Genomic DNA, 16,238 nt, shown 5'->3' with positions numbered 1-16,238 from the left:
CAATCTCCGGTAAATCTTAAGAAGGAGTTGTTTACTATTTTTCAGCTAATTTTTTTGTTTGACAGTAAGTCACACTCACGCCCAGTCAAGGACTTTATCCTCTCAATCATCTTTGCTCTGTCTCCTTCTCTTTCACGCTTTCTTGCTGACATCTCCCTCTTTCTCTTCTCTGCTCTGTCTTGGTCTTGTCTCTTGCTATTTTTTCTACATCTCTGGCCTGCGGCCACGAAGATAAGAAAGAAATCCGTTTTGTACTGTTGGGTTAGGTCACCCCAGTGTGTGTTCATGTCTGTATACGTGTATGTACTGTATGTGTGTGTTCATACATCTGTGAGGATCCATGACCCCTCAACAAGGATAGAAAGATGAGAAATGTCCAGCAGAAATGAGAACATATGACCGTTCCCCTGTTCTTAAAAAGGGATATTTTAGGTCTAGGACTTGGTTTATGGTCAGTAAATTATGACTGGGATTATGTTTAGGTTAGGGTTGAACAATTTGAGGAAGATTTCATTTTTCTGACCAATATTATGATAGCGATCATTTTCCAAAAACTAAACTACAGGCCTGTATTTGTGGGTTACAAAGCAAAATCACAAAATTATCTTGTTTCTACATTAATAGTATCTGACAAAAAAGTGTTTTTGCTTGTTTTGTCGAGATCCTCACAGGTTTCTTTTTTGTCCAGTTTCTTGTCCAGTGTTCTATGGAAAAAAATCACTAATTTAGCTCATATTTATAAAGATACAAGATACAATATTGGTGGTTATTATTATTTGTCAAAATTAATAATATCTATATATAATAATGACATTCAAAAGTGTCATATGTATCACTAAGAGCTGTATACTGGGCCAGTTATTGTAATAATGACAAACCGCTGGCAAGTTTTGACACCTACAGTAGTTTTAACAGCTCTGCACTGTAGCTGCTTGAGCCAACGTTACCTAACATTACAGACGTACCCCGCCTCTCACCCAGTGTCAGCGGAGATTGGCTCCATTGTCATCCATTAGATGGATGACTGGCAGGACTGGCTACTTCATAGCTCTGAATCTTTAAGGTCTTGTTTTAGAGCTTTTATGGTTGTAAACTTAAACAGTATTAACATGCGATTAAAAGTTGTAACTGGTAGATTCTGACATTTACACTTGTTAGCTACCAAGCTATCTGCTTGGTAGCTAACACAATCTGTTGGTCTTTTATAAAAAAAGGGAAAATACTATTATATACTAATATTATTAACAAGGCAACAGGAGACATTTCTTTTTCACTGTTTTGCCAATTCACAGAATTAAAATTAATTAGCTTCAGCTGAGTAAATTTATTAACAACAGATGTAATGATAGCTGGTGAAACAAGCTGTCATAGCTAGTTGTTAAGACATTAATTATGTAACATAAATAGTATTATAAAATTAGAATTTAAAAAGCAGCTTTTAAAATTTCAAAATTGCACTTTTTCAGATTTTGCAATTTGCAATTTTGATATAAAAACGATTAATCATTCAGTTGTAGTTTAGGTAATTTAAAAATTACGGGTTATCAAATGAATATAGTTTGTCAAGGACTGCATGTGTTCATATGTTTTTTTTTCCTGTGCGCGCTCTCATATGAATGTAGCCTATGTGATTCATATTCATACTTGATTATATAAGATTGTGTCCCAGTCTGCAGGTGTTTGTGTGTCTATAATTGTGTGTCATCGTGTGAGTGTTTCTGGAATGCTGATAAGGCCCTCCTATGTAAAATCCAGTTCCCTGTCTTCATGGGAAATCAATTTGTCCCGCTTTCTACGTGGCCAGCCTTTATATGCTTCACTTCCTCCTACAGCTGTCACCCAGTGTATACAGAGTCATTGCCTCCGTCTATCCAGCACGACACACACACACACACAAGTGCACTCACACGCTGAGTTAAACACGTATCAGCCACATGCTTGCATATTCATCCACTGTACCAGACACTTCAACTGTACCAGACACTTCAGCTGACGAGTAAATTACAAAGAAGAATGGTAAAGTCAACTTGAGGTGGCGAATGTGTGATATGTGTGTGTGTGTGTGTGTGTGCGTGTGTAGGAGAGAGAGAGAGAGAATGAAAACCTGATAAAAAGAAAGAGGTGAATCCTGGCAACTTGGCCAGCAGCTCATTAATCTGCAGGTGTGTTTACACCAAAGATATACTGCATGCAGTGCTCACATGCGCGTGCACACACACACACACACACTCTCATTCAACTCTGCAGCCAGTATGTCCTTTGTTTCTCATTGTCTTGAGGAGTTTGGAGAGGAAGGAGGATCTACGCTTATTGAAACCTGGGAAATGATGCCAACCAGTCATCTCTTATCTTGCATGAACAGAGTTTAACTGCACACTGTTACACACCTGCAGGTGACTGTGGTTGTATTTGTGAGCTTCCATGAGAATTCATTTTTTTCCCTGAATTTTTGTTAGATTACAGCTGAATTTTGCAATTTCATGACTTATTTCTATGCGTTGACCACTTTTGTATGTGTGTTTGCGTTTATGTTGTGTGAATGTGTGTATATGTATCACTGCTTGAATCAATTGCAGGCCGAGCAGCTCCAATCAGTGCTCAGGCACTCCTGGTGGTGTTGGCAGGATTGGGGCGAGAGCATGGGTGGTGGTGAGTGTGGAGGGAGGATACAGCCAATCATAATGCTGATTGAGGAATTCAGTGGCGTGGATGAATTAATGAGGCATAGGGGGAGAGGCTGAGCCAGCCAATCATAGCTCTTTAAGAGCTCCTCAGCTGCCGACAAACTGTGACAAACTGCTGGTCATCAATCACACAGAAGACACGTACTCTGCCATTTCCACACACTCTGTCACATCCAGCCTCGTGCATGGTTCATCTGAGCCCCTGTGCTGAGTCATTTGTTGTTATATCGCTGTCAGACTGCTGTAGCTGCTTTGTTTTCATTTGGGTTGAAGGTTTTTCTGTCTTTCTAGAGGATATGTCACTCTTTTCCTGGTAAAACCTGGATATTTCACCATGATTAAAGTTTAAAATGTAGATTGTTCTTATTCTTTGAAATTATCGTTTATATTTGCTAGATTATGTGGTAATATTTTTAGGAACTCTAAAAGGAACACTATGTCAACCATACAGAATCATTAAATCCCTGGTTTTTCAGTATTTTCTACCAGTTTTATAATGTCAGAGTGGTGCTATGGGAGCATAAATGCATCTTTATAGCGCTGACCACACATGCACGGGAGAATGGGCTGTTCTGTAAGCGTTGCCCCTCTTATTTACTGCTGCTACGTCTGTCAGCCTTTCCATTCTCATAGTGCACATATGCAGTTTACATATATACCACTGAAATTCTAAGTAATTTGTGAAACAATGGGTCTCCGATTTCACAGAGAAGTAAACAAAAGAAGACTTCTCATTTCTAGCATATGACGGTGGATGTTGTCAGCTGAAATGACGACTGTCGCCAACAGCCAACTAATGCTAACGCTAAAATTCCCTGACTTGGTTGGTTTCCAGCTGATTAATTTAAAAACAAGAATCTTGGTAAAGGTTTTAATATGCACATGATGCAAACATGATATAATGCCAAAAGACGGAGGCTGAAGTTGCATGTCCCTGGCAAAAAGTCAGCATACTAACCAGCTGATGATCCATGGAGGACATGGATGTAAAGGAACAACTATGTTCATACATGTGTTTTTAGAAACTCTAAGGGCAGCCCTAATATTACAGAATTATCAATAAAAGTCTAATCAAAATGTTATTAGTTATAACATAACCCTTGGATGGTTTGAAATACTTGGGCAGTTGTTACATTTATGCTTTAATGTTTGTAATTTCAACCTGTATGCTTCAATTTTTTAGTTTGGGAAATGTAACAGTATGTAAGCTTGGCTGGAGTTGCTGGAGTGTGATGGTTGTTAGTATTAATGAGATTTCAGGGAGACGTCTTTGTTTTGGGACAGTCTTCAGTACGCAAACACACATGTGCACACAGACACACACTGGCTAAAAATGCCAGCTTCCTGTAGGTAATTTGCCAGGAAAAGGTAGATAGATTTTGGTAAGAGTTTCCAGTTAAAATCAAGAATTTCATTTCCTACCATTCAACACTATTATGTTTGTCTCTGCTGTTGTACTCCGCGTATGCTACGAAATCTCTCATTATATGAATCATCATTTTCTAACGGTGCATTCTTTCACCGTATAGCCACTGCTGGAAGTAACATTGCAGGGAAAGTGGAAGGCAAGACATAGCAGTAAAACTCCACAACACATTGACCTAACCAATAGAACTGGGAGGATTTGGAGCCAAACACATAAATCTATTCCATCATTAATGAAGGAATGAATAGGATGTCCTGGGGGGGAGCAGCATGGCAGCACCAGCCCTTTCCATCTGTCTTCCTCTACATACCCTCTACAACTCACTGAGAATCTATCTGCTTGTTTCCTTCTTTCTTGGCCCTACACTTTTGTTACACACTTGTTTAACTCTCTGCTTTATCGCATGCACTTCTCGCTCTAAGCATGCCGACTTCACTTTTAGCCTCAATTCACCCACAATCACTAGATGTCTTGGGATCTGCTGACCAATATCTCAAATACCCATGTGTATCTACAATAAAACATCCATTATCCTGTCCTTCCCATTTCCCCCCCCCGACCTCTTTGACCTCATCGCTCAGATCTGTGGACACACTGCTAAGGTGGGTTAGGGGCCAGTGATATTAATAGCCACAACCTCATGAATCTTTCAGGCTCAATCATATGAGCTGATATGAGTGGAGTGGGTCCCAGAGGATGAATTAGTTAATACAGAAACCCAGCGGGGGCGTTTCTCTCAGCCTCTTTAAACATGAGTTATGCATTAGCTCTTCATATAGTGTTGAGTACATATTGGTTTTATATAAGTCAGTGCCAAACAGGTGTGTGTGTGTGTGTGTGTGTGTGAGAGCGGGCAGATCTGTGTCAGAAGAAGACAGTTATAAAAAAAGAAAGTAAAAAAAAAGCAGAATATATTTCTTGTGTACCCTTGTGAGCCTATTTGGCAATTCGAGTATGCAGGTGAGTGAGCATGTGAGCTTGAATAAGTTTCATTTTATGCATGAGTACAGAGGCATTTCTGTATGAATAATTGTATTGGCCTTTGACAGGAAAATACAGAGTGAGGGAGAGAAAGAGCACAGAGCCAGAAAGAGGAGGGGGTAGAGGTTAGGGGTTGCAAGCGGAGTGAGGAAGTGTGGCCGGAAATGAAATGTGTTATTTGGGAGAAATGCTGGGGAGGGGCTACAGGCTTGTTTTCACCCCTATCTCTGCAGTGCAGAGCAATTTCGATGCTGCGCTACTGTAGGTCCTGCCAAAGAGCAATGTGCTGGAGGGGTGCCGGGCAAAAAGACAGGAAAGAGTGAGGGAGGCAGAGAGGAAAGTGATAGACAGAGGACAAAGAAAATTACAGAGAAAGGAGAAATGGAAGATTAATAAAAGAGGAGAGCAGGAGAGAAAATGAGGAGAAGGGGGGGGTGAAAGAGCAGCAACGGGGTGAAGATTTGAAGATGTGGTCAGAGAAATAAAAAGGTAAAGTAGGGGAGAAAAAAAAATCGCTTTTGATAAAAAGTACAGAGTAGGGATGGAGAGCAGGGGAGAGGAGGGAAACCTCAGATCCAATCACCATGATTGGAAAAAAGGCCAAAGCGTGTGTGGAGGTGCAAAATTAAAAAAGAAAAAAAATCAGGTGTGCTTCCTGTCGAGCTGACAACCAGCCTGAAAGACACTGCTGTGTGCCTAGATATAAGATGTTGATATTTAATTTATTTTGCTCAAATTGACCTGGGAGTTCTTCAAACCAACTGTGAATCTGACTGCAGATTACTGTAGTTTGTAAGGCAGTGATGGGACCGTGTAGGTGTATATCTCACATGTGGCTTCTTGTGCCCGCCTGCACTCCGGTTGTTTTTTTTCTGACTGATTTTCTTGAGGAGCTGTCAGAGAGCACAGGAGGGAAAAAAGGGCAACGCTGATAAGGGAGAAGGAGGAGGAGGAAAAAGAAAAAGTGAGAGAACCTTTTGGAGCGTGTCACTTTGGTCAAATTGTTGAGCTTCTCGGAAGCTGCTCAGGTGCGGTTATCTCCTCTAATTCATCATGCAAGCGACAGAGAAAATGGAGAAAGGGACTCCACACTGAGCCATGAGAAAGATGGATGGAGAGGAAGAGGGACACGGGTCGAAAGACAGGAAGAGAGAAGAGAGCGATCAGAGTAATTTCCTCCTTTTTAAGAGGATCATTTACCGTCTTGACCCCACAACACACTCTGAATTTTAAATCCAAAACCTCCTCTACCAGCTATTAGTTCTGATTCTCCTGTGAAAAGCCAAAAATAAAAACACACAGCTGTGTTATATACATCTGCATCTATGTTGTAGTTTATTCAGGTGCATAGAAATGTCTTACAGAATCTGTAATGCTGCTTTGCTTGAAATTATTTACATGCCTGCTCTCTTTATTTCTCCTGACTGTCTGATGGACTGATTGATGCCTTTCTGAAGAACAAACAGCACTGGACCAGAAATAATTTTCCTAACTCCTGTTCCATTTAGAATCACAGTGATTTGTTGACCTGTGTTGAGAGATAGATTGCGACAGGTTAATGCATTCCCTCCAAAACAAACCACATTTGAACTGAACAGAAATAGCTGCTGCTGTCAAAGGGAATGAGATTTTACTTTCAGGATCCAGAAAGGAAAAAAAACCAACAAGACAGACACAATATAAATGGAAAACACAAGGATGTATCTTAACCTTTAAAACAAATCACTCAATGCTGGTGACCTCATTGCTCCATCCGTGGATTTTTTCATTTAAAGAGCTAAAAATATTGCACTTAAACACAATTCTAACACCTTTATATAAAGAGTCCACTTGATTTTTCTGGAGCTTTTGACCATACAGTATCACACAGTACTTATCATTAGATTGAGTTTTCTCAGTTGTCACTGAACTATAGATATCTTAACTTTCAATGGTTCTGAGCACCTCTCGGACTTCTCCTCCAACTTGACATAAACGTTAACATCAAGCATTTCTCGCAGCAGACATTTTGACCATCACAGCAGGTGAAACACAGGTGTAATGAATCATTTTAACAATCCCTTTTAAATTTAGGTGCACAAGCGAGCCAGCATGCTCAACACCACATCCCTGGTACTGATTACATACTGTGATCTCATGGGATGGCGTATAAATGGCTAACCACTTTTAAGGACATTTCATATGTCATTTAATGCAGTTGGTTAGGTTTAGGCACAAAAACCACTTAGGATTAGGGTTAAGATTAGGGGAAGATCATAGTCATGGTCAAAATGATTGGTAAAATGTGGTAAAAATGTCCTGACGTGACGGTAAAAATGTCTGGTTTAACAGCAGTAAAATACCCGACGTGACAGTAAAAATGTCCACTTAGTGGTTTCAAACTGTGCTCTCCTCCTGCTTTTAACCAACTATCTAGCCATCCACCCTCCTACTCAGCCAAAATCATCTTATAAGGAAGTCACATTATATCGATGTAATCTGAAATGCTTTCACTCAAATGTAACGTAAGGTTGTTTTTGGAGAATGAATTTACGACCTAAATGAAGTGGAATGAGATGCAAAAAGCAAAAAAAAAAAACAAACAAAAAAAAAAACACACAAAATGACTTAAGAAATTGGTGTTATTCATTCACTCTTGAAACTTTTAAGGAACAATGTTTGAGTTGCTTTTGAAAGTTGGTTATTTCATCTGGGGTTATTTTGTAGAATGTATAAAATCTGTCGATACTTATGGAGTGTTATTTAGATTCTATTGCACTGCTTTCCTTTTTGTTTGTGCTGACTGATCTGCAGTCCAGTCCAAGACCAGCGAGCCTTGAGGACTATTGGAGTGGATTTATTGAATTTCCTTTGATGTACAATGATCTTTTTGATACTTTTTCAGAGCAGCAAAACAAACTTGCATGTCACTTCTCGCTTGTCAACAGCAGTTGTGCAAACAACAAGTAGGATTAGAAACATTAAGACTGAGATATCTGACTATTTTATGTGGACATAATCAGTAGAACAGCAAAATCCCCAAGGTGCATTTGTCTTGGGATATATTTTAATCTCTTGTATCTGTGAACAAACATTCATCTCAGCCGCAGAAAATAACTTTAATTCATTATTGTATCTCAGCACATGGTCATCAAACTGACTGACTGTGATGATGTGCCTCGTTAATCACTTCATCTGCTGCAGGATCCAGGCTTTACTGGTCCTGATGATGAATGGGATACCATAACTTATAGATTACAGTTTTGGGGGTGTTAGACATTATTGTGCATATGTCTTTACTGACAGTCTCAAATCAGTTTAGATAAAGTTCTTCACTTTGGAATACAGATGAGGAAAGGGGTGTCTCAAGATCTAGCAGAGCTGGAATGCTAACACTGAGATGTCCATAGCAGTGCCTCTCTCTCTGCCTCTCTCTCTCTCTCTCTCTCTCACCCCTACCCTCATAAATATTAACTGCAGACCAACAGTAGAAACACAGGCCATCAATAATGCAGCTCCTCAAAATGCTTCTTCCCAAATAATTGCAGCTACATGCCAAGTCCTGGAGACAGCCTCTAAGGTGTGTTTCAGCTGTTGTGCCACTGCCTCATTTTACCTCAATAATCATTTCAGCGCAGAGTATATTGGTTTATATGCTTTTCTAAATATAATGGAGCTAAATCTCTAAATCTCAATGATCCGGTCAACTATGAATGATGAACTGAAGGAAATGCAAGACAGAAAGTAAGGCACACTTTTCTCACCGCCTGCAGTAGCTCCTTTAGAACAGCACGTTGGTAAAATTGTGGTCAACTTTTGCTGTTATAGGCAATTAACCTTTTTGCCTTTGGCTGTAATTAATATTAAAACATCTGATATGCAGCTGTTTAGCAACATAATCAACATCACAACACTTTTGTAACACTGGGAAAGGCGTTTAAACACTCCTGAGAGGAAAGACACGCAGGCACAGAACTAATCAGTAAATAACAAATATTTTATGAATGCGCTTTTCTCCTAACGTTCAGGCTAAAATGTAATAATTTATTCCATCTGCCTACAAAAACCGCTATGTTTCTTCTCACTCGCCGCCAAATCAAACCAAATTACAAAGTACATGTGTGTAATTCATGCAGTTAACATGTGTTTGTCACAAATTATTGATTGTTGATTGATCTCCGATGGTGTTAATGCACAAGCACACCTAAATGTTGCATAATATGTGCTTTAGAGTATAAGCATTAAAGATTATTGATAATCAGACCCAGGACAATATGCCTCTCATGACCCTTGCCCCCTGATCTATGACCCCTTTTCCATAATTTATGACCCTTAAAACCTCGGCCTATTGTCTGTGTATGCATGAATATGTAACACGCAGAGATAAAAACACACATGAAAAAAGGACTAAAACAGGATTCAATGTGTTCTTTTCTAATTTATGAGCTTCAGGAAAAGTAACATTGATGGCGCATCTTGTTTAATAACTGTTTATACTCGCTTCTTAAAGTGATTTCATTCAGATAAACATCACATATTAAATCAGATGTCCTTAGATTTACTCCAAGGCCTTTTATACAGCAAATGGAGCTGAAAACAAGCTGTGGGGAAAAAAAAGGCAACTGCAGAAATAAAGACAAGTATTGAAACAGTGTTTTTTAAATGCCCACATTACATTACTAAACAGCGCAGCTTCTGTATATAATCTAATATTTACAATAGTTCAACCCCGGTTATTTGGCCAAGACCCAGAATCTATTTGCCAGACTCGACACCGTCTACATCAACTCTGTGCCGATGTGTTAAAGCTCAATCGAACCGTGTGGAGTTCATGCTGGTGTATTTCTAGAGGTGTCATTCAAAGTAAGAAAGTCACTTTGATGTTTTCGGCCAATGCCACATCTACCTCTTCCTTTCTTTATTTTCCCTGTCCTCTCTCTTCCGCAGGAACATGTGCTGCTGCTCCAGCACTTTAATCAGCTACTCCACCCATCACTGAGCTCATAGCTCCTCTGTGGCCTGTGTGTCCTTGCATGTCTCTGTCACGCACATACACACACAAACACACACACACACACGCACGCTCATACACCTTAAACATCGCACAGCAATTTTCTGACAGCCATACTCTCCCATCACACAGCTGAGTGGAAAGATGAGCTGCCTACTACTCTTGGGGCAGAAGGTGAAAACACACACAGACAGACAGACACACACACACATAGTTGAGCACATATAGCCCACATTGAGCAGTCTCTGTCACAGCTGGCTGACTTGTAGCATATGGATATTCTCCATTCACTTTCAGTCAGGGAGCTTGATCCAAAACCTCTGGACCTGACAGGAAAGCTCCACTTGGCTTTGTGTGCAGTGAGATTGTATCCAGTCTCCAGCAGAGTCCTGCTAATAAACAAGGAAACAATGCCAACACGCTAGCCGGTGGTTCCCTCCTGAATTAATTGCACAGTAGAGTAGATCTGGTAAATGTTATCCCGACATCTTTGTCTCTATTTCCCTTATGCCACAGTGACACAGCATCTGTCTGAGGTTGCTGTAACCTCAGAGGTCTCTCCCCTCAGCCTTGACCTGCCAGTGACTCACCAATCTCGCAGCTCTCTCCAGAGAAGCCCTGAGGACAGTAGCAGCTATAGCCATCACCCTCCTGCAGGCAGCTCCCTCCGTGGAGACAGGGGTTAGTCTGGCACGGGTTATTCTCCACTGTAAAGACAGAGAGAGAGAGAGAGAGAAGGGGTTAACTGGCAAATTCATAATTTACTTTCTACAGAGAAAGAGCATTACGAAAGTACCTCGAATATTGACAAACTATGACAGGAAACGAGCCGGCGTTATGCCCCTGTCACCCTCTCACTGCTCTATGACAGAGACAGAAGAAGAGCGAGCAGACAGTACGTAGACTCGTCCCTGTCTCTGTGACTTTCCACACGGTGACTGATTGGCTGTTGTTGTGTCTGTCGCGCCACTGTTTATCATGACTGATGCTCGCCAGACGAAGGACAATGTGCTGAGTCGACCCCCCCCTCCTGCCGCTCTCCCACCTTACATCCCAGGTTCTGCTGATGAGCCAAGGTCCTCATAAATTAGTTGATCATTGCCCAGTCATGCGTACTGGCGGGCAGCTATTTTTATGGCACATTACCGTGTTGCAGAGAAGGTAATAAACACATTTCACGTTGCGGGGCTATAACTCCTTGCCTCTTCATGGGAAATGTTTTGGTGGATGAGGAGATTAAGTTGTAATTATGGCTCTTATATTTTAGGATGGGACAGAGGGAGGAGGAGAATTTGACAAGGACAGTTAAAGCGCAGTGCGGGCATAGGGATTTTTTTATTCTGTGAGCAAAGAAGGACTATGGGGAACTTGCCAGATTAAGTGTCTTTCTATTATACAATCCTGATAGGATTGCGGCCCCTGATACAATCTGTCGGGCCATCTAATACACTGCATCTTCTCCATAATAACACCCCGACTCACTTAATGATGTATGAGCAGAGAGTTGCTGTGCAGAACACAGAGTGCAGTTCCCCTGAAAGTCTGGGAATACTGTCGTTTGTGTGTGCGTGTGTGTGAGTGTGTTTATTCATGTCTACATGTGCCAGCATATGCGTGTGTATTTCTGGATGTTTGTGTGACCCTGACTCGTTGCATGCTGGTGAGATATAACGTGAGCGTGTGTTCAATTTCCTGTGAAACAGGGTGATAGACTCCCACCGCTGCAGAGAGACTGCTGTTACACTAGGCAGGGGAGGTGATGGAAAGGCTGCCTTTGAAAATACATAAAAGTGATTCGCTGAATGAGAAAAACCATTAGAGACAGGCTCATTTCTTAAATCATCAGCGGAGTGAAAAAACAACACTGTACGTGATTTGAAAACATACACTGCTTAAAGGTTAATGATGTACTGATGGAGATGGTAAAATCCACATCTCATGACACTGCTCAACAAAAAAAGATATATAGAATACGGTCAGTGTGAGCACCTGGTTAGCTCTAAAATGTCAGGTAATGGAGGAGAGAAAATGAAAGTGTCTGTCCGTCTACTGTTTCTGCCGCCAAAAACATTTAATGCCTCAACCTTTAAACTACTGAGAAATACATTTTTCATGGTTAAATGATGATAAATTGTGATGAATCATGTTAATATTTTTCCAAAAAGAGAGAAAAAAACAATATGATGGGACTTCAGTTTGTTCTTTTCCGCTGGCTGTGTGCTGATTTATTGTTCTGCTATTGCTCCGTTGCTGTTGTCACATTGAGCGAGACTGGATAAAAGCTTGCCGGTGACAGTAACTTTGGTATGTTTTCATGAGGGAAAATAACTGAATCTACTCTCACTATTGCTGTCCGCAACAACTCTTCAGGTAAATGAGGCGATGTGAAAATGCGAAAAGCTATTTTGACTCAAACATGAACACTCTGGCATATCTAAAATATCAAAATCTTATATTTTTTGGTGAATATACTTCTCTAAGTGACTTGTGTATGACTTTTATATCAAAATGCTTACAGCGCCTTCAATTCCAGGCAGCTGGTTTCTCTAATCCACTGTAAAATCCAATGTCTTTGTTGAAAGATGAAGGTGATTTTATGAAGTTTGAAATAGCATGTGCGCGTGTGCGTGCCATTTGAAATATATAAGAATAAGATACTGCATATAACCTGTATAAGAATATCAGCTGAATGAAACAGGTATTCAGTAAAGTTTGAATTATTACGAATTTATTTTGGTTTTCCTCAAAATACCATAAACATATATTCAAGATAAAAAAAACACAACCTTGAGTTTCAGTCTGAAAACATACCTGTGTGCTCTGCAATCTCCTCCCTGTGCATTAATCTGCCGGAGACGCGCTTCCAGTACTGCCAAAGATAAGTCTGACATCTAAGTATCTCTGCATGTTTTTTTGGGGGGTTTTTTGGTATTAAATCTCCACTACACAGACATCTCTCCACTCTGAATCACAGCCCAGGCGGACATGTATCTGCTGCAGTGGAAAAGGCAGTGATGCACACAGTGTAACTGACAGCTGAGGTCCAGGTCATCAGGTAGCCTCAGTGAAGGAGGGTTCAGTCAATCACACCGCAGACAGTAACAGCTCCGGTTTTTGGGTTTTTTTTTTTCTACTGCAATACTACAGATGAGTTTTCTTTGCCATCGTGAAAAATTAAAGTGACACATCTTAAAATGTAATCCATAAGCTCTTAAGGATTTAGGTGGATGGCATCACCGTCTGATAAAGTTAGGAAAAATTTTGGCAAGTTTGGCGCTTAGCAACTGTGTTTATTCACTGTGTGTGGGCACGCATGTGTTTAGTGCCTTAAAAACTTTTAAAGTGTATTCATATTCCTATTCAACAATAGCTGGGAAACCATTTATTATCATAATTTGACCAAGTTTAGCAAAACTGCTGTGATAATGAGATAAAAAGGGCTTTTCTTCAGCTATCATCTACCAGCACTGATGAATGGTGTTTCTGACTGTGTGGCAATACAGACTGAGAGCTGAGCTGGTCTACTGTAGCAGAATGGGACATTGATCCAATCTGAAGACAATTAGTAATGACTTATTACACACAAATGAGACAGTGGGTGCAGTCCAAGTCCCTTCAATTACATCCACGTTTCCCTCACTTGCGTCCTTTCCTTGCGTCTTAGACCCTCCCACTGAGCATGGCATGGAGAAACGCTAGGAAACCGTGTGAGGAGAGAGGAAAGGAGGAAATATGTTTTTAGAGAAATGACATGTCCTTTCCTCTGAAGCGTCACGTGAAATGATGTCCATTTCTGATGACGGCGGCAGCTGATTACAGCTGGATCAGCTGTCAGTCGGCTTTAACAGCTGTAGCGACTTTTGATGGAGTTTGTGTCTGCACATATATGCACCCAACAACAGAACAACAGTGTTTTTTCTCTGTAGTCTGTTACCTGTTTGACACCTACACATGAATAAAAACCTGCATGCTGTATTTATACTGTGTACTGTGTCCCACTCAGAGGCACATGAACCATTTCTACTGGCAGAGTGTGTTTATATTATTTATTCATTATTTGCGTCTCTATTTATTGATATTCTGATTGTGAATTCATTATTTAATAACCCAGAATATGATTAGGGTGTCTTTTGAATGCTGGAAATTATTTATTAGGCTAAATGTTTCAGGGAAAATTGAAATGATGTAACTCATATCAAACCAGACGCTCAGGAATTTTCAGCCTCACATGTGACTGAATAGAAATGACGACAAATTATGTAAAATATAAATGTGTTTAAAAAGAGTTTCTTTCTGACAGATAGACTCTCTCTGACTTTAATTTCATCTATAATAAAAGTCAATGGGGGAAATAACAGATCATGAAAAGAAAAATCTTTCTAATAAATGAAGAAAGTTACAATTAACAGATTTTGAACTAGATGTTGAATCAGAAAACAAATTCAATCTAGGGAATGATACACTTATGTTGAATCTGTAATCTGTCTCCACTCAGTTATGTTGTGATGTATCAGATCAGTCTGATCAGCTGCAGCATCCAATAAATAACTGATATCCAATAAGGGGACGTGTCAGCTGGTAACAGACTTCTGTGATGGCTGCTCTTGTGTATCCTCGCTCCTCAGAGCAGAAATAAGAGCTTTGGGACGGCCTGCTAGATGGTGGAGCAGAACGACTTCCGGTTCAAGCGAAGATCGAGGAGTGAGGAGCGAGGAAAGATCAAATAATGTCCACAAACACTAGCTTGCAGACTTACTGGTGACATATGTACAGTACACAGGACTGAGACAGCAGTTATGGACTTTTGTAGTCCATAACTAGCAACATTTCTGCCCAAAAATAAATGCTTAAATGCATGAATACACCTAACAAGGAACTTGTGACTGGGATGAAATTTTTCTGTTTCCTCATTTAGGAATGTTTGTGTGTGTGCATATATGTGAAGCTAAGAATGAATATGCAAGTGAAAAACAGATTAAAAAAGCATTAAGAGAGAGAGACTATGGTCCATTGGAGAGAGGGAAAGAGAAATTTAGTATGAGTACAAGTATGAGAGAGACAGAGATGGACTGAGAATGAAAGAGAGAGGAAGAAAAATGTCAGCCAGGGAGGGACAGAAAGTCACAGAGGGAGCTATCATACATTTCCTCCTCTCTTAATGCTTGCTGCTAGCTTATGATTAATTACACACTGGTCTTAAAATAGGTCGCCTCTCACATTCCTACTTAGTGTCTTTCTGTTTCTGTGTAAAAGACAGAAGAAGGGAGGACACAAGAGTCAGAAAAGAGAGGAGAGATGAGTCAGACTGTCTGTATAGCTCTATATGAGAGAGACATAAGGAGATACATAGATATAACGAAAGACACATACAAGGATTCAGCTTCTAAGGCTGAGCTTCGCTGTGTGACACAAATTCATACAATCAATATAAAGTCTTGTTCCCCGACACTGAACTTATACTGCAACATCTCTTCAGCGCAGTGCAGAAATTCTTGAATCATCTTCTCCTGTGTGACATTTTACTGCTCTATAGGGTCATCTTAAGTTTTTTCCTAAGCCTCTCAGGAGAGAGATTATCTTAGTGTTGTGGCATATTTGGGAAGCTACTCCCTGATGTCAACTCATACATACACGCAGGATTTAGTACAGACCATAAAAGAGGATTGCGATAGAGGAAATGTCTTGCGTCCTATTAAGTGTGAAGCTGAGTAGTTAGCAAAATTCAACTGAATGGAAGCCCGCTGAAAAGGTTGTGCTGACAGAAACACTACGTTGCACACACGCACACGGCAAAACTGCACACACGTGCACTTACATTTTCTGTATATACACCTGCTTATCACCCGCTGTGTTGCTGTGCTTAGACTCACTGAACCTTGTAATAGCTTTGCTGAGACAGAGATCATGCCTCGGCCTGTTCAAGTGTTCCCCCTCTTTGAGCGTGATAAGCCATCACCTGGGCCCGGCAAGAGCTGCCCCTTTAAAATTTAATGCTACAGTACATCCCTAAAAGGTACTGAGGCGCACAGAACAGTTACAGCCATATGGATGACTAAACTGCAATGGCTTTAAATACAGTCACTGTCGTCATCACTGCGATGGCTCGATGAGTCTGTAGTGTGAAATATTCATATTGTCACTTGCATGATGGCTACAG

General features: G+C 40.4%; 1 protein-coding gene across 8 annotated transcripts in view; it reads right to left on the bottom strand.

Annotated features, from left to right (window-relative positions):
• ncanb (neurocan b) overlaps window positions 1–16,238 on the bottom strand; it is a 182,137-nt gene that overhangs the window by 46,421 nt on the left and 119,478 nt on the right. For 5 of the 8 annotated variants that reach the window (XM_044362515.1, XM_044362517.1, XM_044362516.1 and 2 more), the window contains one exon: window positions 10,672–10,788. In XM_044362515.1, the coding sequence (XP_044218450.1) occupies window positions 10,672–10,788 (117 nt within the window). The other 3 variants (XM_044362520.1, XM_044362521.1, XM_044362522.1) reach the window with 3 other exon arrangements.

The sequence above is a fragment of the Thunnus albacares genome, chromosome 9 (assembly GCF_914725855.1).
Source record: "Thunnus albacares chromosome 9, fThuAlb1.1, whole genome shotgun sequence".
Classification (NCBI taxonomy): domain Eukaryota; kingdom Metazoa; phylum Chordata; class Actinopteri; order Scombriformes; family Scombridae; genus Thunnus; species Thunnus albacares.
The sequence above is the reverse complement of the archived record's forward strand: the minus strand, read 5'-3'. Positions and strand labels throughout refer to the sequence as shown.